General features: G+C 46.1%; 1 protein-coding gene and 1 pseudogene across 3 annotated transcripts in view; one reads left to right on the top strand and one right to left on the bottom strand.

Moving 5' to 3' along the window:
• Nucleotides 1-2,749, top strand: LOC123784843 (TM2 domain-containing protein 1 pseudogene; annotated as a pseudogene).
• A 2,003-nt stretch (nt 2,750-4,752) lies between these two features.
• Nucleotides 4,753-21,978, bottom strand: part of RNF8 (ring finger protein 8) — a 32,613-nt gene continuing 15,387 nt past the window's right edge. For 2 of the 3 annotated variants that reach the window (XM_045786326.2, XM_045786324.2), the window contains 6 exons: nt 20,556-21,296; nt 18,191-18,253; nt 15,695-15,784; nt 13,738-13,845; nt 11,596-11,800; nt 4,753-5,254 (listed from right to left, as the gene is read on the bottom strand). In XM_045786326.2, the coding sequence (XP_045642282.1) occupies nt 5,238-5,254; nt 11,596-11,800; nt 13,738-13,845; nt 15,695-15,784; nt 18,191-18,253; nt 20,556-21,296 (1,224 nt within the window). In that variant the 3' untranslated portion in view covers nt 4,753-5,237. The remainder of the gene's footprint in view (nt 5,255-11,595; nt 11,801-13,737; nt 13,846-15,694; nt 15,785-18,190; nt 18,254-20,555; nt 21,297-21,978) is intronic. The other variant, XM_045786325.2, reaches the window with a different exon arrangement.

The following is a 21,978-nucleotide window of genomic DNA, read 5'->3' as shown; positions in this document are numbered from 1 at the left end:
ATGGAGAACACTCTGGCAACCCAGATCCTGAAGGTATGAAACTCCAGCTTTATATCTTGGAGTGGATCCAGTCTGGAGTCTGAGGAATGTGAAGGCACATCCAACATGCTAGCTCCGTAGCACTGCTAAGCCCCTCCCACACAAATCTGGTAAAACCATTGTGGGAAGCTTTTGACTTTTTACCCCTCCCGGAACACACTAGGCTCACAGCAGCTTTTTTTGTTTTTTTCAGTGCCACACCCCAAACACCTACAGCAGCACCCAGTCAAAAATGGGTATTCAATAACTATTACTGAATCTACTGGAATTCAAATGGCCACTGTATGACAAAAAAGTGACACCAGATTAAACTATTCACAGAGCCCAAAGGGAAGTGGGTAGTAGAGACAGTGGGTCTGGAAATTGGATCCGAGGTGGGGATCTGCTTTAGAATTTGCTAAAGCAAACACAAGCAGGAAATAATGAATGGAGATTAAAATAGTGAGCTCTGGTAAGCCCTAGTGGGTACACTATTCGGGGGTGCTGCAGACAAGAGAAATCCAGCATGTATTTACGGAGCACCTACTACAGACCCAACCCTCTCCTGGGATGCGTACGCTCTTCTGAACTGACGATATCTGTTGAACAAAACAGTTCATTAGTTCTCATCAATACAAGGCCCATCTTCTCCCCAGAAGCCCCTACTCCTACTGCCTCAACTCCCATTTATAGAAAAAACTAAGAGTTGACCGAGTGGAAAGTTTAACTGGCGTTCAGAACGAGCCCTTGGCCCACTGTTACCAGTGGCAGCACTCTGCTCAAATCAGGCCCTGCGCCTGTTAACAGGACTGCATCTCTTGGTGGGGGACAGTGATTACATGATTCTCTTTACTTTCTTAGTTTCTGAGGTTAGGATCACAATGCAAGTTAGATGTTCCTTCTCTTAATTTCTGTGTCAAAAAGAGTTAATCGTTAGGATTCTTAAGAGGCCTAGAATGTGTTTTGAGAACGTATTTAGGGCATCCCTAAGTTTTCAGGTTGCCCTTAGCTATGAAGTGGGGAGAGTCTATCCAGAGTCAGGATGTAAAAAGCAAACAGGCAGTTGGAGAGAACTGCCCATCCCAAGCACTCTTGCAGCTGTGGTGACTGTCTAGATAGCCGTTCAGAGGAAAAAGTAGTGAGAAAGAAGGGCTGGAGATAGATAACAAGGGGATTTAGGTCTCTCTGTAAAAATAACAGCTTCCAATCGGAGAAGCAGATGACGAGTATCCAGCTATCGAACTCACAAGAGGCAAAGTCCCCCGCCCTGGCACAGTCTGATTGCAGAGATGAAGCACGCCTAGAGGCAGAGGAAGCCCTTTCTAGGTTAACGTAATCAGAGGCATATGGGACACCTGCCACTCACTGCAAAGCGCTTCACAGAGTAGGCTGGCCGCATTCATCTGTGTAATAAAGCAGAACCTGAAACAAACCCTCTCTACCCAGTTTCTCAGAGCCTTGTAGTAGGGAACATGCCTTTAATTAGAGTCAGACTACACAGTGGTGGGGCTCAGCTATACTGCGGTCTGCTGCTGCAGGCAGAAAAGTTACCATGTATTTTTCTAGGCAGGCACAATGTAGATGATGTTTCGGATCAGACATCTCTCCAGGGAAAGAACATCCTGTAGCTCAGAGAAATAATGCAAAAATTTGGGTTAGTTTTTGGTTTGTCTTTTAAAAATAGAACTTTCAGGTTTTTGTTTGTGAACAGTGCCATAACTGGGATAATTATGTAGGCCTCACAATTGCATATTGGGGTTTTTAAGGGTTGAAGGAACTGAGGCTCAGAGAGGTTGAGTAACTTGCTCAAGACCACACGGTTATAAAATGGCAGGGCTGGGATTCAAACCCAGCTAGTCTGACTTTCAAATGTTAAGTTTTCTTTTTTGTAGGTCTGTATTTAAGAGCTCAACTTTCTTAACTTGTGTGGCACCCTGGAGAAGAACGTGGTGTTCTGAAAGCAGAGTTTGTAAGTCACCGTGTGTCTAGCAGCTGAAGGAGGGAATGGTCAGTCTGTGAGATTAGTCTTAGCAGATGGGCCTTCAGGTTCTCCCAGTCAAGATGTTTCTTTCTCGAGGATCTTTGCTCTAACGATAAGAGGGTTCACTGCAACACTGTTTTTAAGAGTAAAAATTGAGACACATTGGTCCCTCACATGCCCAACAGCTCCTGGGTGTCCTGTGGTCCATGTCAGTTACCATGGGACCTTGGAGGGCTGCCACCACCACCATTGGGGGCAAGGAGATACAAGTGTGAGAACATCAAAATGGGACAATATTTTTGTAAATACCTAAAAACAAAACAAAAAACAATGCTATACAAGAACTAACTAATTGTACAAATTACACAGTTCATGCTGTTTTCTAGCACCCAAGACAACTTATGAGGATTTCCATGACAATGAAGCATATCTTACTGGAAATGAAGTTAATTTTCTCAAGTTCCCAAATGTAAATAAACGGCTATTCATACAAAGTAACAGTTGCACTCTCTTTTTCTTGGGTGGTCGGGAGATCAATTTCATCGTGGATGCTCTGCCTCAGGCTTACTGAAGTTTTGTGCTGTAGGGTTTTGTGGAATTGGGAGCCTAATTGATTTCATTCTTATCTCATGCAGATTGCCGGACCTTCAGACGAAGTGATTATTTTATAGATTCTTATGGAACCAGACTTACAAGACTATTACTAATAAAACATTTAGGAAAATAGTTACAACCATGAACATTTTTTAAAAAGAAACAGACTAAGCCTCCTTGATTTTAACAGAGAACTCCCAGTATGTGGATTCCAGAATTTTTTCTTTCTTTGCATACCATTTTATGGTTTCTATGTGATTTTTTGTTATTTCTGTTTTGTTTTAATTAAAGTACATATTCTGAGATTTATTTAATAGGACTTTGAGAACTGTATAAAAAAGAGAAAGTGAAAGGTTTAAAGCGACCTAGATCAAAAACAGACTGGAAAAACAAATTATGGTACAAACACACAATGGAAAAATAGGCAGAACAAAGAAAGAGGAAGTTCCTCATGTTCTGATATAGAACTATCACCAAGATATATCCGAAAAAAAGCAAGGTATAGAATAGTGTACAGTCTGCCATAACTCGTTTTAAGAAGGAAAAAGGCTATGTGTATTTTGCTTCTATAGTCAGAAGATCTCTGGAAGGATAACCCAAAGAACTGGTAACACTCATCACCACTGTGCAGGGAAGTGGTCACTGGGGGACAAGGGTGATAGGCTTTTTACTTTCCATCTTTTTGTAACATCTGATTTTAAAGCATGCAACCATATTACCTATTCAAAAAAATGTATATCTGTACTCTTCTAAAAGTGATTTATGTTGTGTGAGCTTTAAAAAAAACCCAAAAAACCAGAATATACAGGGGCACCTGTGTGACTCAGTGAGTTAAGTGTCCAACTCTTGATTTTGGCTCAGGTTATGACCTCAAGGTCCTGAGATCGAGCCCTGCATCAGGCTCTGTGCTCAGTGGGAAGTCTATTTGAGGATTCTCTCTCCCTCTCCCTCCACTCATGCTCTCTCTCTCTCCCCCCACCCAAAATAAATAAATACATCTTAAAAAAAAAAAAAAAAAAACCAACCCAACAGAATATACAAAAATTTATACATGCCCACACAATCATATACACAAAATAGAGGTACAGGGGAAATTTGGTGTTACATCAAGATGGTAATAATCTTTTTCTTCTTTTTTCTACTTCTCCAGGATTTTTATGATGTGGTTAGAATACTTTTCAAGTCCTGTAGTTATGTTTAACTCACTTCCTCCATGACTGCACCAGCATTCCAATCAGTAATCAATTCCAAAGACGGAAATGAAGACCAGGACTCTGGGTTCCCGGTCTTTTCAGAATACTCAGCAAAGGACAAAACCTACGGTCCCTAAAAAGTTGGTGAGTCAATAGTTCCCAATCCTTAATGAAAACACAGGGCGTATAAATAAAGAACTACAAAGTATGGTTCTCCAGGTAGATGGTAAATAGGGAGAGGAGAATACCTTTCCAACGGGAAGCAAACTGTTGAATGACATTACGTGCAAACAGCTTCATAACCCCACTAGACAGCTCCCTGTTTCAAACAACTACTCTTCAGCTTCCTGTCTCTTCCCTCATTCTCCTCACTAGTAACCAAGGAAACCACAGGTTTTTCTAAGCTTCTATCTCCCAAACATCAAACTAGTTCTCTTTCTGTTTAAAAAGGGGAGGCAGCAAAAGAGAAATGACTTTTAATTTAAAAATAAATAAATAAATAAATAAAATTACATTCTCATAAAACCATTGCCCTTGTTTTCTGACACTGGGTAAAAGAGATCTGGAGGCACCTGGCTGCCTCAGTCAGTGGAGCATGTGACTCTTGAACTCAGTGTTGTAAGTTTGAACCCCATGCTGGGCATTGAGTTTACTGAATGAATGAATGAATGAATGAAATAGATTTAGAAACAACTTCTGAACCCCCACTTAAAGAAGGGAATCCACCTCGTTCTGAAACCAGGTAAGCAGTGACCTACCTCTGGAATGAAAAGGGAAAACAGTCAGGGCCTTACCAGAGCCCATCTGCTACGGCATGATCTTGGGCTTGGTTCTTAGGCTGACATTCACTTGAGTCTATCATCTGATACAGTCACTTTCTTGGTTGCAATTTATGAGCTGCCAGTGTTTACTTGTGAGACTGTGTGGGAGCTGGAAGGGAAGAAGATAAATACACCAAAGCCCAGCTGAGCAACCGGTAGGCTTTACATTTTATTTCCAGGAAATGACATCTTGTTTTCACAAAGAGGTAGGCCATCCTCTCCAAGAAAGGCTGCCTTAGCTTTTAGGGGCAGCCATAGGGGTACACCCAACCTGTCCAAAACAAATGTCAACTGAGGTGCTTCTGAGGTACCAAAACCATAACAAAAACGATTAATTTAAAGAGCAGAACAGAAATACATAACCCATTCAACACACAGTGAGGCAGAGTCTATCAAGTACCCGGAAGCAGCCCTCGCGGGGAGGACCGGCGCTGCTTCAGACAGCGGTGGCAGCACGGCTGGCCAACACGGAGGCTCATGAGGAGGACTGCCTAACTCAGTCTCTGTCCCACGTGGCTCCGTCCCGCGCTCTCTCTCAGAGCGGCCCAAGACCTGTCCACAGATAATCCTCCAGGCCATCCCAAGCTCCCACTGCCTGGCAGTCCCTCGAACGCCCCTGGAGCGTGGTCTTCAGGACAGTCTCTTTGCTTGGAAGAGAAAGAAAAACGAATTAAAGGAGCAGCCTGCATTTTCCTTACCTGGCCTCCCTGCTGCTATCCTCACGTCACTCTGCTCCGAGCCTGCTTCTCATTTCTCCCAGAGTAAGAGTTCAAGGCCCACTCCTACCAAAGGCCCGTGAGGCCCTTCTGTGCTGCCCCCCTTGCCCCCATGGTGCCCTCCACTCCAGTCACACTGGCTGCCTCACCACCCCTCCGCCTCCCCAAGTGTATTCCCCCTTCCTGTGACACTCTTTCCCACACAGTGGCATGGCTGCTGCCTTCAGGGCTTTACTGCAGTACTGCCTTCTCTCTGACGCCTTCCTCGACCACCTTACCAAAAATGGCAACGATCACTCCCTGATCCCTTGCTTTTTCTCCACAACACTAATCCCATCTAACTTACTAGATTTTCACTCTCTTTCTATTTCTGGAACCTAGAGCAGCACTTGGCACAAAGATGGCCCTCAACGAACATGTGCTGAAGGACGAAGGAATTACATACACAGCACTAGGCAAGGAGAGGTGGGGAGGGAGGAGGTGGAAGGGACAACTTACTGCTATTTACTGTTTCTGCTTCCTCAGTCTGCGGAAGCAGAGATCCTGGCCTAAGAGCACAATAAAGCTACCAAGGAGACTGTCCCCTTCCCTGAGATTGAGGTCCTGAACACCTGGTAGGAGGACCAACAGGATAATAAAAGTTACTCTTCTCCCCTTGTGGGCAGCCTTGGAGAGCTGAAGAGAGCTCAGTGAGGCTCCCTTCCTCGTAGCTAATGGCCTCATCTAGTAACTCAGAAAAATACAGAAGCCACAAGAAGGAAATTCTCTTGACTCCCCGCAAGCAAATCTCCTTGCCCACCCACCCACATTAAATCCTTCTTTCTAGAAAACAGGAGGTACCCTCCCACTTTTAAAGACAAAGTCCCCCATCCGTGCCACGCATTCCCTGCCCTGTCCTGATTTCCACAGAAGCCGGCCCTACCCACTATCTCAACTTCCCAGCACCTCCCCCTCCACAGGCTCAGCAACTGAACACACCCAAGGTTTCTCATGTCTTTGAAAAACAAAACAAAAACTTCCTCTTCTCCTACCTCCTCCTCCAACTATGGCCTTCTCTTGGTGCTGCCCCTACCATCTTAGCGGTAGCCAAATTTCTTGAGGACCTTGTCTATCTTACTTTTCTCCACTCCCTAACCTCACATTCATTCTCCAAGTCACTGCAAACTAACTTCTCACCCCACCAGTCCCCCAAACTTGTACTAGATAAAGTCATCAGTGTCCCACACTCCTGCTACATCCAAAAGGCAATTTCTCATCCTATGCCCTGCTTACTTTTATCCCCAACACCTGGCACTTAGTAGGAACTGAGAAGGACAGACTCAGACAAAAGGAAGCAAGGAAGAGGTGTTCTTTGGGGTGGGGTTCTGGTTCAGGTTTCATGGGACAAACCCAAAGAGGTCCTAACTCTCCAGAGTAAGAAAGCAGAAAGCAATTCAAGCAGAAGCCTTAGCCAGGAATAGGAGCATGTCTGGTCTCATCAGATTTCTTAAAAACCGCAACAGCAGGCAGTCGGGCAGGATATGTATCCAGCTGGTGCAGAGAAACCTCAACAGTGAGGCACCTAATTCTATGATATTCCGGAGGGGGGGGGGGAGAAGCACAATCCGTGACCCCAGCCACTCTCCAAGATTAGTTCACGGAGATCTAAAAATGCTCTGTGTTCATCTAGAGTCAAGTGCAGAACCCAAGGAAGCCTCGAGGGACATCTGCTTCGGTTCACGGCACGTCTCCGTAGTTACACAGGCGGTCTTCTGCAATAGGACGGTCCTGAAAGTGTACGTCTGTACAGCAAGTCACAAAGTTACATGCTCGTTGGAAGGAGGAGAATCCATTCTTTTAGAGAACCAAAATAACTCTATTTTATCATTAAGAAGACAAAGGGGGCGCCTGGGCGGCTCAGTCGGTTGAGTGTCCAACTCTTGATTTCGGCTCAGGTTGTGATCTCAGGGTCGTGAGATGGAGCCCTGCCTCAGTCTCCATGTGTCGGGCTCCACACTCAGCACAGAGTCTGCTTGGGTTTCCCTCCTTATGCCCTCCCCCCACCCCCGCTCGCACATGCACACGTGCGCTTGCTCTCTCCCCTTCTCTCAAATAAATAAAATCTTAAAAAAAAAAAAAGAAGTCTAAAGGACTTTAGAGTCGGCAAGCAACCTGCGATTCTAGGGCTTCATGGGTTGTACTCCACACACACTGTAATTAATCCCACAGCTGGCCTCTACTCCGATCATGGTCCCCTCCCCACTGGGGGACAGTTCCTGTGCTGCCCTTGTTGTTCCCAGCTATGCATTCTAAGATGCTAGTAAGGGTGCTGGGGTTGATGCCCATCAAGGGACAAGGAAAGGAAGGACAACAGACCAAAAAAAGAGAAGGAAAGGAAAAATAAGGGGCAAAAATGGGAGGCGGTGATGGAGAAATACAAAAAAAAGCTTCTACTAACAAGTCTACTAATTTTCTATCCCATGACGATTTTGCAAAGGAAGAATTTTTAAAAGTCAAAAATTTTAAAGAGTTCAGTGCTACATACTATTTGAGTGCATGCATGCGGACAACCCACCCCGTGCCTACCTTGCCAAGAGCCACTTTCTCCCCCAGATGAACTGTCCTGTGCCAGGCAGGCTTGCTGACTTCACGCGCAAGACCCTTCTGATTCTCTAGGGGCAGGACGGGGTGGATTAAAAGTACTTGCTAACAAGTATTCCCTGTGGATGAGCTCAGCTTGCCAGACACTGTTACTGTGGCCATGCCCACGGGCTCCTTTACGAGGCTCTGCCTTTCAGCAGAGGGGGATGGGCATTATCAAGGAAAACCTTGCAGCTGGGCAGGCAGACCCTCTCGTCAGTGACTGCCAGTTTCTCCTGTCCCCTGTCTGGATCACCCTCCTCATAGCCTACGGGAAACTGGCAAGAGCCACAGGCCTGGGTGGTCTGACCTGAGTCTACCTTTCTAGAGACCCTCAACCTCTGCAGGGGCCTCTGTGCCACAGATCCAGGAAAGTGGGGGTTCATAAACCTTTCTCCCCACCTCGGCATACCTGAAGGCCATGGCACGCTCCCACCAGCAGCCTTGGTTCGATGTAACAGTCCCAAGGGAGCCAGGGAATGTAGTTTGAAAAAGCCCCTGGATTGAAAATCACTATTCTAAAGGACCAACAAGATTTTATTTCTAGATAATTTGCTTTCTTCTTTTCTGAGCACAACCCAAAGAAACTGCTAGGGAAAGCTAAAAGTGGGAGTGTTAACACTCTGTCAACCAAGCAACATTTAATGAGAGCAGAACAAACAGAGGAGGGGGAGCAGCTGACAGAAGACTCTGTTCTAGCACCTCACCGCTCCGGAGGGAGAGCCTCTATAGGGAATGTCAAAAAATGTCTTCCCTTCAGAAAATCTCATGCCAATATCCCAGAGAGCCACAATTATTCATGTGGCAAACACTTACTAGACGCTCGTTATCTCCCCCGGCTCCAGAGCATCCTTCTAACGTAAGATCTAATATCCGAGCCTTCTCCTCTCCTCTGCATCATCTGGCCTCACAGTTACAAGGATCAGTGGCTCATCAGTCATGAGGCAGCACTCCTCCCAAGGGGTATGGAACTAGAAGACGACAACCAGCCAGGGAGGCCTGGAGTGGTGCTGCTCTTGGTGGAATCAGCACCCTACGCTCCCACAGACAGACAGGTTTCCCTCCCTGAACCCATGGTAAGAGCCACCCCCGCCCAGGAGGAAAACAGCCCTACCGCTGTATCCAAACTCTGACAATTACAGTCCTGCCAATCTCGGTTCCCAGATCCTAAGTCTGGTCCTTTTTCAAATTCCCATGCACTGGGGATTAAAGCAGCTTTCAGTTGGCAAGGAAGGTTGGTATTTGAACTGAGAATTTTCTCTAAACCTCACACTGCAGACCAGTGAAGCTGCTGATGGCTCTGGCACATTTCCCTCAATCGGGACTCAGAAGCTTCTGTCTGTCTCTGGAGAACACCTCAGAGCTGCAATCGCCGCGATAACCAAGGAAACGGAGACCAGTGTCAGCACCCCTCCCGGCAGGGGAGCACGGTGAGGAGGCTGCTTCAGTTCACTGCCTGGGCTCCGAGGGTTACCAAAAAGGCAGAGACGCACCCTCTTTAGTCTCTGGAGGGGAAAGGGGGGTTTGATGTGATTTATTCTGCAGAATTAACTCTGTGTGAGGGGAGCCAGAGGTGAACTGAGGACACGGGGCTCTTCTTTCCCTTTCCAGGGCTGCATGAAGCCATCTATCGCGCTTGCGCACGCGAGAAGAAACCCAGTCAGTGGGCTGGCTGAAAAAAGTATGCGGGTGTCCCCCCACCCACCCCGAGACCCAGCACACTCCAGCTCAATGGCTGACCGGGGTTAAATCTGGGTCCCAGGTCACTGCTCCTCTCAGAAGTATTCGCGACACCTCAGCGGGCACCTCCTGAGCCGCGGCTGTCCTCAGGCTGCTCTGGCACCACGTGGACATTCTGTCCCGTGTGGGCCATGAGGGGGCCCTGCTAGGAACACGTCATGCTTCTCACGCCTCTGTGCTTTGTTGGTGCTGAAGCCTCTGCTTGGAAAACTCCACCCCTGGGAACCTCTAAGACTGTTCAAAGCACACTTCCTCCACGAAGCTTTCTACTGTCCCCCCACCTGCCCAGGCCAAACTGACTGCCCGCTGCTCTGCAGTGTCCCGGCACCCTGGCGTGGGACTTGTCCCGCTGCCTACTTGCCTCTCTCCCTCCTCCACAGACTGGGTGCTGTGGGAGCTGCGACAAGGCCATATGTATGTCTTTATCCCCGCGTGGCATGTACGGTTCCTACAAATGCTGATGGAGTGAGAAGTGAGAGGAAGAGCAATGGGATTCTGCCAGAATCAAGTGGCTCCTGCGAGGTAAAAGATCTGGGAGGGCTCAAACCGGCCCCAAAATCTATGAGCACACAGCTGCCAGGAAAGTGGAAAACACTTTGGTTCCAAAGAACCACCCAAGGGCTGTCCCACCCTTCCACAGGTTCGAAAGCCTTCCTCGGCAGGACAGGCTCAAGCACACTTCCTGCTCAGTCGCTGCTTCCCCTGGCTCGGCACAGGCGTGCTGCCTCCGCTCTGGCTGACGAGCCAAGGGCCAGTGTCACAGCACGGCCACCTGCAGACTAGCAGCAGACGCCCAGCCCCATTCAAAGTGGCTGAGAGCCGCTGAAGGGCTAGAAGGAAGGAAGCAATGGACAGATCCCACTCTTAGCAGTGTGGCTTTTAGGCCTTCAGTTTCTCTGGACTTGGACAAAGGTACATCCACAGACACATATGAATCGGGGTTACCAAAATGGCCAGGTGGTGGGAAGCACCTGAAGGGCAGTGAGCTTCTGGGTCTTCTCTGCTCGGCCTCTATGTGCAGCAACTGACATCACAGCACTTTGGCTCCGATGCCTTCCCAGGAGGTAGTGCTGTGCTGGATTATTAGAGGGACTGAACGTGATGAGAGATCCACCCTGCTTCTGTGCACTCTCATCCCTGGCTAATAACCAATCCTTTTTCCTCTCCATTAGCTTCCCTGTGCCTTGCCCCAGGACGCATCTTTTACCACAAGGACATGCAAGTCTCAAGCGGAAGGGCTCTGCAACCCTCAACACAGCAAGCTCCACGTGTGATGAGATCACTTGGTTGAATAAATGCATATTCACCAAGGAAGCATGGTTCATTAGGGGAACTCATCCACCCATTCCCCAACCTCTTTATCCGAATTCTCTCCAACTGGGAGACTAGCTGGTAAACGTATCAGGACACCCAAGGATTAAATCTCTCTCTCTAGTTTAACGTTATGTCCAATTTGGGTAATTAAGCTGTGACTGCCTATAAAACATGTGCTCCCATCAGGCATTCACCAATTTGTCGATCTCTGACTTGTTCATCTCCTATTGATAACTGATTGTGTACCCAACCCAAGGTTTTTGCCAACACGCGGACGGCGCCTGAACTGTCCTGAACAACAGCGCCATCTAGTGATCAGTACAACAAACCTTCTGACCTTGTTTCCCACCCACATCCATAACCGAGGTACACACACCAGTCTCCCCCTTCCCCACTGCTCAAATACGCAAGTCCATTCTCCCTCAACTCTTTCTCACATGTTCATCACCTTTAACTCTCTCTCCTTTTTTCCCGTTTCTCCCTCTTCTTCTTTAGCTTAACAATCATTTATCTGACTCTCTTCCCCAACCACAAAAATCTGCTTACTTAGGCTTGTCAGTCTTCTGTTGAGGGGACTCACCTTGTTCGCAGCCACTCACCTTTTCGTTCCCTAGTGAGGACGATTCGTCGTTCTTTCACTTCTGAGCTCAGATTATCTACCATCTTATTAATGCAATTGTCCAGAACCAGGGAGTGGGTTTTGGACTTGATGTCCTTCCGACAAATGGGGCATTCTACTTTCCGCTTCATCCACTCATTGATACAGTAGGAGCAGAAACTGTGGGCACAGTTCAAGGTGACAGCCTGCAATGGGAATGCGAACACACACATCAGATCCATCGTGCTTACTTCCCCAGGGTGGTTGTAGTCTCAAAGCTAGGACAGGAGTTCATTTCCAAGGCCAAATGGAAATTTAACCCTAATCCCATGTAGAGGACTTACAGATGGTATCAGATTGTTCTTGGGGATGGGAAAGTTTATGTCAGATGGTTCATCTTCTTTCTCAAAGGTAAGTTCATAGGCATAGGCTGCTTTGTCTGTCTCGTTCCACCAACTCAGACCACACTGCCAACCCCGATTAGCCACCTTGCAAACAAACGTCACTGGCCCAAGTAGGACTAGTAAGCGTGGGAACGGTACAAACACATCACTAATTCTCTTACGGAACACAAATGTGTAACCGCTAATGGTGAATCAGAGCTCCAATTTTAATAGATGATGGGGAGCACATTCTGAATACTGAGTATACAGAACAGTAGGAGGCATTATCTACACTCAAAAGAAACTTAAAAAGTAAAATACACGTAAAAGACAACTAAAAAGGCTGGGGAAAAAGAAACTAAAAAAATGAAATGGGTTCACCGACGGTGACTGAACCCTTAAGTAAATAAGCCTGTGAGAAGAGGGAAAGCAGAAGGGAGTCTAAAGCTGAGGAATTCCTGAGTCACTCCAATGGTCAGATTTCTGCCAGGGCCCTTATCACTTCTGAAAATATAAACCGTGCTCTTCATTACTCTTGTTTATGTACGTGTCCTAAGATACAAGTTTTTCTGAGGCCCAGAAGTCTTCATTCCTGCTTTTAGATAGCAGTGGAAAATAACAGAAATTACGCATTTTTCAAATGCCAAGTCAAGCACAGAAAGCCAACTAGGAGATATTTTGTTAACTATATGAGAAAAATCCTCACAAACAGGACTAAAAACCTGTCTGATTAAAATAAAACCTCTTTCCAACACTGACTACGAGGTGACCACGGAAAAAGGTCAGGCGGTCTGCAGGGAACAAGGCGTGTGTCAGGTTGTTTGTCTCTCCCACGTCTGTGCAGACGTGCCGGGTGGGCGAACTCATCAGCCAGCCCAACGCCCCTTCCCTTGCCTTCCCCCAGCAGTGCCCTGTCAAAGCCACACTGAGTCTGGCCGAAGTAGGGAATCAAATGACTAGAAACTACGGGGGAAATGATGACCTGAAGTCAAACTGGATCCAGAGCAAAAGAAACAGATCTGCCCAGGACAGATTTCTCGGGAGGCTAACACACTCAACCTCCCTATGGACTACCAGAGAGAAGGAAGGTGTGCGTGCGCGCATTTTCCTTTTCAAAGAAGTCTGAAAAGCACTATCGTTTAACAACTTGACTTTAAGATGAGTGGTATAAGATGAACTGGACACAAATGGTAGAATCTGTGACAAATAAAAGCTATGCAAAAATATGACATGAGAACAAATGGTAACCTAGGAGATATTTTCATTTTCACAGGGAGCCTGAGTCCCCGAAACACGTTCCACTTGGCTGCTGAATTCCCAAAGTGACCACACGTCGTTGACCTTTACCACCCTGTTAGAGGCTGCACTATCCGCCACTCTCAGCACTGCGCCCGTTCACAGTAAAGAAAGAAAAGCTTTATTGAGCGGCTTTACTCCGATACTTCAAAAATCTAATGCCACGTGGCCCCATTTTCTCCCAACAACAAAGAAATAAAGGCTTTATTGCAGCTAAAAATAGAGATTGTACCAAATAAACACTCAACAACACACTAAAAAAAAGGATCCGTAAAGGTAAAGAAGACTACAAAAAACGAATGAGACATGGCCACCTCTCAAGGTCACTTTGAGGTCAAATAACGACAGTATGTTACTAGAATGAAACTCTCTTCAGAATGTTTCCCTGTGGCAGAACCTGTGCAGCCCAGGCTCCGTTCGGGGTTGCGAGGAATAAGGAGGCGTGAGCCACTGCTTGTAATTACCTCAATGAAGTATTCTGAGCAAATAATACACTGGAGCTCGTTCTCCAGCACGTCATTCACGTGGCTAAGCACTTCCTCCTTCTGTGCTTGCACCTTCTCCTTCTCTTCCTGCAAAGACACACAACCCTACCTGTCATTTGGGAGAACCGATGAGAATGCAGAACAGGACAGGGAGCAGGGTTAATTGTCTGGAATAGAATTCAGGAGTCTAAATAAAATATTCAACCTGGCGCAGCAAAAGGAGAACGAAACCCTCTCCCTGAGGGTTATGGTTTCTCTGAACTTTCTAACACAGGGCACTGTCTTCCTTTCTTTCCTCTCTCCACTTCTGTATTTGCATTGTAGGTTCTGTCTCCTTTCCCAGAACTAACCAAACAAGAAAAACTGAAGGTAATATACTCATCCCACCGACCGCGCAAGACTAGAATGAGGCATTACGTGTCCTATTAACTAACGGCAGTTTAGAGGTGATATAAAATCATCCCAAGCAACCAAAAACTCACTGGACATGAACGCAGACATGAAAAACGGTCCATAGAGGCAGGAAGCCTGAATTAGTTTATACGGTCCCCTGTGTTCCTTGCAGCTGCCTCTTCTACAAAATAAGGATAATACTTATACTCCCTGGAGGCAGGAGGCTGAGAGAGGGTCTCTTCTAGGCCCTTCGGGATCCAAGTTCTATGATGCTTGCTACCCCCTCCTCCTGCAGAGGTCTGCAGTCCAATTTCCCTCTGCTTTCCCCAAGAGGTCAGACTGCCTGTGGACACCCTTTTTGGGAAGGATCCTCGGTGTGTTCTCTAGAAGCAAACATTTATTTAAGTCAGCACCTCATCCCCTAAACTGAAAGTGTCAGGAGCCCCTGAGGGAAAAGGAAAGGCCATTTAGGGTATATCTGAGTAACTGATTAATTTTTCATCTTTTATTGTCTCTTCTAATCAAAGCGAAGACTGTCACACTGCTTAGGGCAGCAAAGAGGGTCTGGACCCAATTTAAGTAAAGTTCCCTGAAAACTTACAAACTGCTAGTTTTAAAAAGATGTGGTGGTTTTTTGAAAGTTAAGAAAGAAGGTACTATGTGATTTAAACAGAGGATAAGGATCTCGAACCAAATGAAAGCTGAGTCTCCTCCTTTCTGTACTCTGCTCCAGGTCTGTCTGTGGGGAAGGGTGGGCTGAGAGACGCAGTCAAACTCGGGCATTAAGTTCAGGTCAGAGGTTCTAAACTGCTGGCCTGTGGACTGGATCTGGCTGGTAGATTTGTTTAGTTTGGCCCTCATGGTATTAAAAAACAAAGCAAAAAGCCTTGAATTTGTTGCTAATATTTAAAATTGAAATAGCTCACATAAACATGTGGATTTCCATCTTCTGTGGACAAGTCAGCAGCTCTGACAACAGTGGGTTGCATTTCTGGATGGCAGCAATCGGCTGCAGCACAGAAGAGCTGCCTCTTGGGGGCGGGAAAGGAGGGGTGGCGAGTGAACCCTGCTGGTGTGCCTCTGTCCTTACAGCTCCCTACTGTGATCTTGCACCCAGGCCACTTCACTCACTTCTACTACCAGTCCACCCTGGTGGGCACCCGAGTTTAGAACCCCTAATTTAAGCATTCCACTGCTGTGATGAGGGAAATAATTATCTACATGCATCAGGACCAACTGTTTTTTGACTATACCACCCCTTAGCCTGTGCCAGTGAAACACTCTGAAGGAGCATTTACCACAGCAAAAGGACGAGACTGCAGGATGAGAGTCTCATTCCCAGCATTTAGCTTCTGAATGAGGGAAGAAAAAAAATGTCTTAGAGGCAGACCCTTCTATAGGCCTGAATAATTTTACGGACTATTTCCCCTGAGCAAGGAAGCGCCACGATCTCTCTTCATTCACTATAGCAACCCTTGCACTGTTGAAAATGCAGAGTTGCGTGTACTAACCAAATTCTAAACCTTCACCTTCTTTCTAGTACCTTGGTCTGTTCCAGTTCTTTGTTCTTGGCTTGAATGATTGCTTCAAAGTCCTTCTTGCTGCGATTTAGTTCTTCCATTAGAGCCCGATGCTGCAGAGACACAGCAGACACACATTCAAGATGAGCTTACACTGCGTCTCTCCTTTTAGCCATACACGGGCTGGCTCCCTCTGTCAGTGGCTTCGGCAATTTCAAGAATGCCTTTGTTCCTTCAGGACAGCCCGCTTACCTCCTGCTTTTCTTCAGGGAAGGGGGCAGCTACAGAGGGAGATTATCAAATCCATTAATCCCTCTGGAAATAACCCAACCTCCATGGCATCTAAATCAACTAAATAACTTACAGAGAGTCTGATTCTGTAGGTTTGGCTGGGGGCCCAGGAATGTGCATTTTTTTAAAAGCCACTGAAGTGATTCTGGGAACTAATGCTCAAGAGCTGGTAAGTAATCTGAGGCTACCCAGCACTGGGAGTGGCTTTTAAGAAATAATCAGGGAGAAATGGAATTTCTAGATAATCATTTCACTGAAATAAAAAAGACCTTTAACCTATTTATTCTACGAATCACATACTACGTGCTTGTAAGGCAGTGCTGCCCGCACCCTGCCTGTGTCTTCTGGAAGCTGGCACACCCGAGAGCTAGCAGCTCAATCACTGTGACTAACTGCCTACACCGCATGTCAAGAGATTCTACTTGTATGAAAATTTCTGAGCACCCTTGTGCTTAAGTATAGCTTACACTTTAATTCTCACCTCAAATCCTTTCTTTAAAAAGGTGGAATAAAGGTAAGTATTTCTGACAAGATATTACTCGAGAAACAAATCTTAAAATGTGTGGTCTCCCCCCAAAAAGCAGTTATATCAGAAGGCCGGGGTATTCATCTTGACCACTAATTAGATGTATGTGCTTAACTTACTCATCTATAAAATGGGACAACAGGCGGCCCTCCTACATCAGTGTTAAGAAAATAAAATAACAGGGGCGCCTGGGTGGCGCAGTCGTTGGGGCGTCTGCCTTCGGCTCAGGGCGTGATCCCGGCGTACCGGGATCGAGTCCCACATCGGGCTCCTCCGCTGTGAGCCTGCTTCTTCCTCTCCCACTCCCCCTGCTGTGTTCCCTCTCTCACTGGCTGTCTCTCTGTTAAATAAATAAATAAAATCTTTAAAAAAAAAAAAAAAAAGAAAGAAAGAAAATAAAATAACAGCTATGAAAGCATTTGGCAAAGTTTTTAAAGCTCTATGTAAATGCCAAGTTTCTGTAATTACCTAGGAAAGAAAAAAGAATTGCTACAGAGGGACCAACAGGGCAGACCAAAAAACGACCTCTGTTTCAGTTGAGAGAGTGGTTTGTCCCTACGCATGTTGTTATAAACCATGACCTGAAAGCATCCCATTTTAGGCTAATGAATGGGGACTGGCCAAGTACCTCATGCTAAATGTTTTCCTCTCTCTCAGGAGAGGGTGTGGAGTTGTGCGTACAAGGTAGTCAACAATACCTTGGGGATTTCCAAGTAGCAGAGCCTTACTCTTTCCCAGTCAATTTCAAAACAATATCACAATACAGTTTAATAATGCTCTAAATGGGAAATACACCTAGTTTCCCACCCTAGAAAATAAATAAGCTTAGAAAATAAAATTCCAAAAAGATTGAATTAATTTTCACCCAATTCTTCTCAAGGCTATTTGTACACCCCTTAGGGAAATCAAGGCAGGCATCCCCCCAAAGCTTACAATAATACGGGGCTGTTAGCACTCAAGAAGGTTGGGAGTTAGATGAGCAATAAAAGAACATAAGGATAAATTCTCCTAAACAAATTCTAATGCAATTGCTCACTTTCTCAAGACTTGAACCATCCCACTAACCTGACAAAACTTGCATCGAACTACTGATCATAAACACATAAAGGAAAGAAGATAACGCAGGTTTAAAACATGCAAAAGAGCTTGTAAAAAAATGATCAGATGATAGTCAAGTTATATGAAATAAATTACAGGCAAACTTTGACAGGAATTTTATTCCTGTGAGCCTTGCCCTTTCACAGTAAATCGCTATGCTTTGCTGACTGTTACACTGCACTCTCAACCTGACCTAAAACGCTTAATTGGAACATTCTTGAATGGTTTCTGGATGGCTTCAGCTCAGGAACAGTGAGGTAATAAAGGCCCTTGCAGGCCCTGGTGGCCAAGTCATAGTTTGAAATTCCCCTCTGCTGCCCTCACCTTTCTGGAAGTGCAGCCACTTCCCCCAGAGAGCCTCTTAATTGCTATAGGCTCCGTCCCATCTTCACTAGAGCAACGTCTGCTCAGATGAAGATGTGAGTTTTCATGCTGAGGGCTGGCATGTCTGTGAGGCCCAATCTCCGACCTGATGGTGTGAGCAGCTGCTCTGTCTGCAGACTGGAGATGCCCCAGAGGTGCGTGCTAAGCAGAAGAGGCAGCCAGTGGCCATGGGAAGCCCCAGCCCACTATAATCTCAGTACAGGGCCAAGAGATAAGTTACCTCCTGCAGAGCCTGGGCCAGCTGCTGCTTCAGGTCCTCTTCTCCTTGCTCCTTCTCCAAACCCTGCAAAGCCAAAAACAAAATGGAACGTTTCCCTGCAGGAAGGGGGATAAAAGAAACAAAATCTAGCAGCAAGCAAAGAAGACTGGCTTCTGTGAGCATCTGGAAACCACAGGAGGCAGGGAGCAGGTGGAAAACCTCCCGTTTTACTTCAAACTGTTGGCAGTAAGGGATCTGAGCATCGTGAGCTGCTCACACACTGCACACCCCAGGGCTGTCACCCTCAAGGTACCACTTGGGTTGTTCTGGAGAGAACCCCTGGGGTAATACTCCAAGTTTCCTTCACTGGCTAACACCATGACTCCCAGAAAGATGTAAATTGAGAGCTTCAAAGCCACCAGATATCTAAACTCAGATATAATCCCCCAGGTTAACACTCACAAGCTCCACCGTGTTTCTTCCCTCGATTCTGGCAGCACTGCCTCTTCGCGTGAGCCTCTATCACTTGTAGCCCATAAACATGCTTTCTCCTCCTTGCTGTAACTTATGCTCTGTTTCCTCCATCAGCCCCCTCTGATGTGGACGCCTTCCACATCATCGTGACCGTTCGTCCAGAAACTTCTCTAAGCCCCTCTGCGCCCCTCCCTCTTTACTTTAAGAATTACCTATCCATATAATACACCAACCAGAAATTATTCTCTAATTTAAATATATATTGACTTAAAACTGTCCTGATTATTTTACCTGTATAATACATCTCGTGTCTTCAACAACATTTCTTTCTTAGTGGCAAAACTCATTTATCTTTGTAACCACCTGAACTCCAAGTATAGTATACCAGGCAATGTAGGTACTCAAAAAAAAAAAAAAAAAAAAAAAATCTGTGTGAAGCAGCAACAGTTAAATGAGCTTCTGAACAAGTAGCAGGAGTAGAATAAATCCTTAGGGGTTGGTGGCAGAGGGAAATGCAGCTCGTAAACAAAGGACTAGACACATTTCAGCATGAGCTATTTATATATGACCCTCAAATACCCTAGAAATTCTCTAAGCCAGTCCTTTTTGCCTTTCTTTCCCATTTTGATATACAAAAAGATTTTACAGCTACATCCTGAAGCATGACCAAAGCAGCCACAAACATTAATTAATAATAACTCTTGTTCCTGAACACATTAGCCTTTAAAGAGTGTTCTGCTCTGGTGAAGGTGTCATACACTAAATATGTAAAGATCAACTCCCTCTATCAACTTCAAGAACTAGTCCAGGCTGGTAAGGGAAGCAATAAGGTACACATAAGCAAGCAGTGTATACCCTCAGAAAGACATGTTTAATCCATGGCCTTTGCTAATGCTACCAGTTCAAGGGGATAGCAAAGATTAGACTGAAATTTATACATTGTTCAGAAATAAGCCAACACTACTGGTTGTTCCTTGCCCGAGCAAAGTAAACAAAACAGAAAAGCTTATTCACTTCAATCCTGATTGGTCCTTTTTATTTCTAAGCCACCAATGGGGAGTTCTTGACATTCAATATTACCTGAGCAAGTAGGTGGGAGGAAGACGTGTGCTTCTTGCCAGATGGGGGCTGACATTTTGAACAGGGACCAGGATCAGCTCCAGCCTAGGAGCTTTGTGCAAGAGCTTGACTTCTAAGCAAATGACTCAGGGATGGGGACACACCTGGTCTTACCTTGACACAGCTAAGATAGTCATTATTCTACCTTCCCCCTAAAGGCACTGGGGAAGGTGGCTTATTACTCAACCCAACAACTGAGTCACGGTATATCCAGCCCCTCCCGTGCTGGATGCTTAGGATAGTAACAAAAACATTTTCTGCCTTTCTAGGCTCCCACTTTCTAGGTTAGCTACAGAGTTAACTAACCCTCAGAGCTAGTAAGTTACCAGGTACAACGAGGGCAGAGTTACCACCTGACCCATCGCTGCCTTGGGGCTAAGTGGTTTGGCTCTGACACAGCAAAGAAAGATAATTCGTAAGGACCACTACTGGTTTACCTGGAATGTACCGTGGTTCTGTGGCATCCCGACCTTCATGCAAGCTCTCTCTGAACTTGCCTCAGTTCTCAGGGCCTCAGCTTTACATCCTGAGATCAGTTACGTCCTGGCTGGCTCTGCCAGCCACCTTACCCCATCATGGCACCCAAACTCTGGCTCTTGACCATCATGCTGAAGTCTTAACACTTTACTCTACCCCCTTCTCCCATCTCAAAGTCCTTTGTTCCCATTCCATCTCCTGTCCCTGGCGCTCAGCACATGGTCCCTGACTCAGAAACAGAGAGCTGTGGCCAGAGGCTCGCCAAGGGCCTGCCCACCCCTGAGGAGCACTGGTGTCCTTCCCTCCTGTGTGGTACCTGGAGATGCTGTTCCTCTTCCTGGAAAGTCTTCTCCAGCTGCTCCACTCTGGCCTGCTGCTGGGCCTGCTCTGCACACAGCTGGGACTGTAAGTCCTGCAGCTCCTGCTCCATTTTCACAATCTTCTTTGAGTTCCCTTTTTGAGTCTGCTTTTTCACCTTCAGGACAGCTACCTGTTTTTCCTGCATTTGTGTTTTCAGCTTCAGAATCCTGGACATGGTCACCTTGAATAGCTCTAAGCTGCTCTGAGATGCTGAAGGGTTTGAGGCTTTCTGCTTCTTATGATGAAGCTCTATGACTTTTGCGGAGCCAGGGTGAACACGAGCCTCTGTGGCCTTCTCCTTTGGCTCAAGAGAAGTCAACTTAGGATCCAAATATTCAGAGGGTTGACTGGCCACTTCACCTTTCCAATGAGACTTCACTGGTTGACCAGGTTCACAAGACACTTTACTTATTTTGGATTTCAAATTTGAGGGGCCTTCAGCTCCAGGACCCTCTAATTCATCCAAACTAAATTTCCGTTTAGTTCTCAGTCCCCTGCTTTTTCCCGTCATCTGGTCATTCTTTGGGGCAAGACAAGGGTACATCCTCTCCCGGTCTTCTTCGGCAACTTCATACTCATACTCTGCATTCTCCTTATTCTCCAGAGGTACCCCAAGCTGGATGTGGTCTCCCTTATGGATAGAATACACCTTTAAAGGTTCTAGACGTTCTCTGTTCAGCCAAACACCATTCAGACTCTGGACAAAGGGAAAAGAAAGATGAAATAAGCTTCATGATTCCCCTTCTCTTAATGGAATTTCTCTCCTGCTGCTGCAAAACCTTCTGCCTTTTCAGAAGGAAAACCCTTGAGAACAAATAGAAAAGGTTCATAAACCACCACCCTTAGAAACAGCATTATTCAAATAGCTTTGGCTTTTTACCTACATTTCACATTCATGCCTCCACAGAGAACTGCTGGTATAACAGGCAGGAATCACCTTATAACTGGCAGATGAATTACTCAAATAAATGCAGCAGCATTTAAAGACACTGCAATTGAATAGCTCCTATTGACCTAAACTGGGGACAATGGCCCAAGACTGGAAAAATAGCTATTAGCGAAGGAAGCAGCATCTAATGATAAGTTTCAAAAGGTAGGCTTAGCCAGGAAAGTCACACAAGCACCGTCTCTGAATGTGGCCCCGGAACACATTGGTGAATGAGCAAAGCACTTCCACATAAACCTAAAAAGAATGTACCTTGTACTGGGGTCAAACTGCAGGTGGGCTCTAACCCAACTAATAGCACCAGAGGTCCACTGGTGAACACAGTACACTGGTTAAGAGCTGGCGCGCTGGCTCAGACAGACTTGAGATCACAGCCCAGATGCACCACCTTGGGTTTATGAGTTGCCTGGCCTTCAGCGGTTTACTTAACTTT

This window comes from Ursus americanus, chromosome 32 (genome assembly GCF_024610735.1).
Source record: "Ursus americanus isolate L20-20 chromosome 32, mUrsAme1.1.p, whole genome shotgun sequence".
NCBI lineage: Eukaryota > Metazoa > Chordata > Mammalia > Carnivora > Ursidae > Ursus > Ursus americanus.
This window is presented reverse-complemented; position numbering and strand designations above follow the sequence as displayed.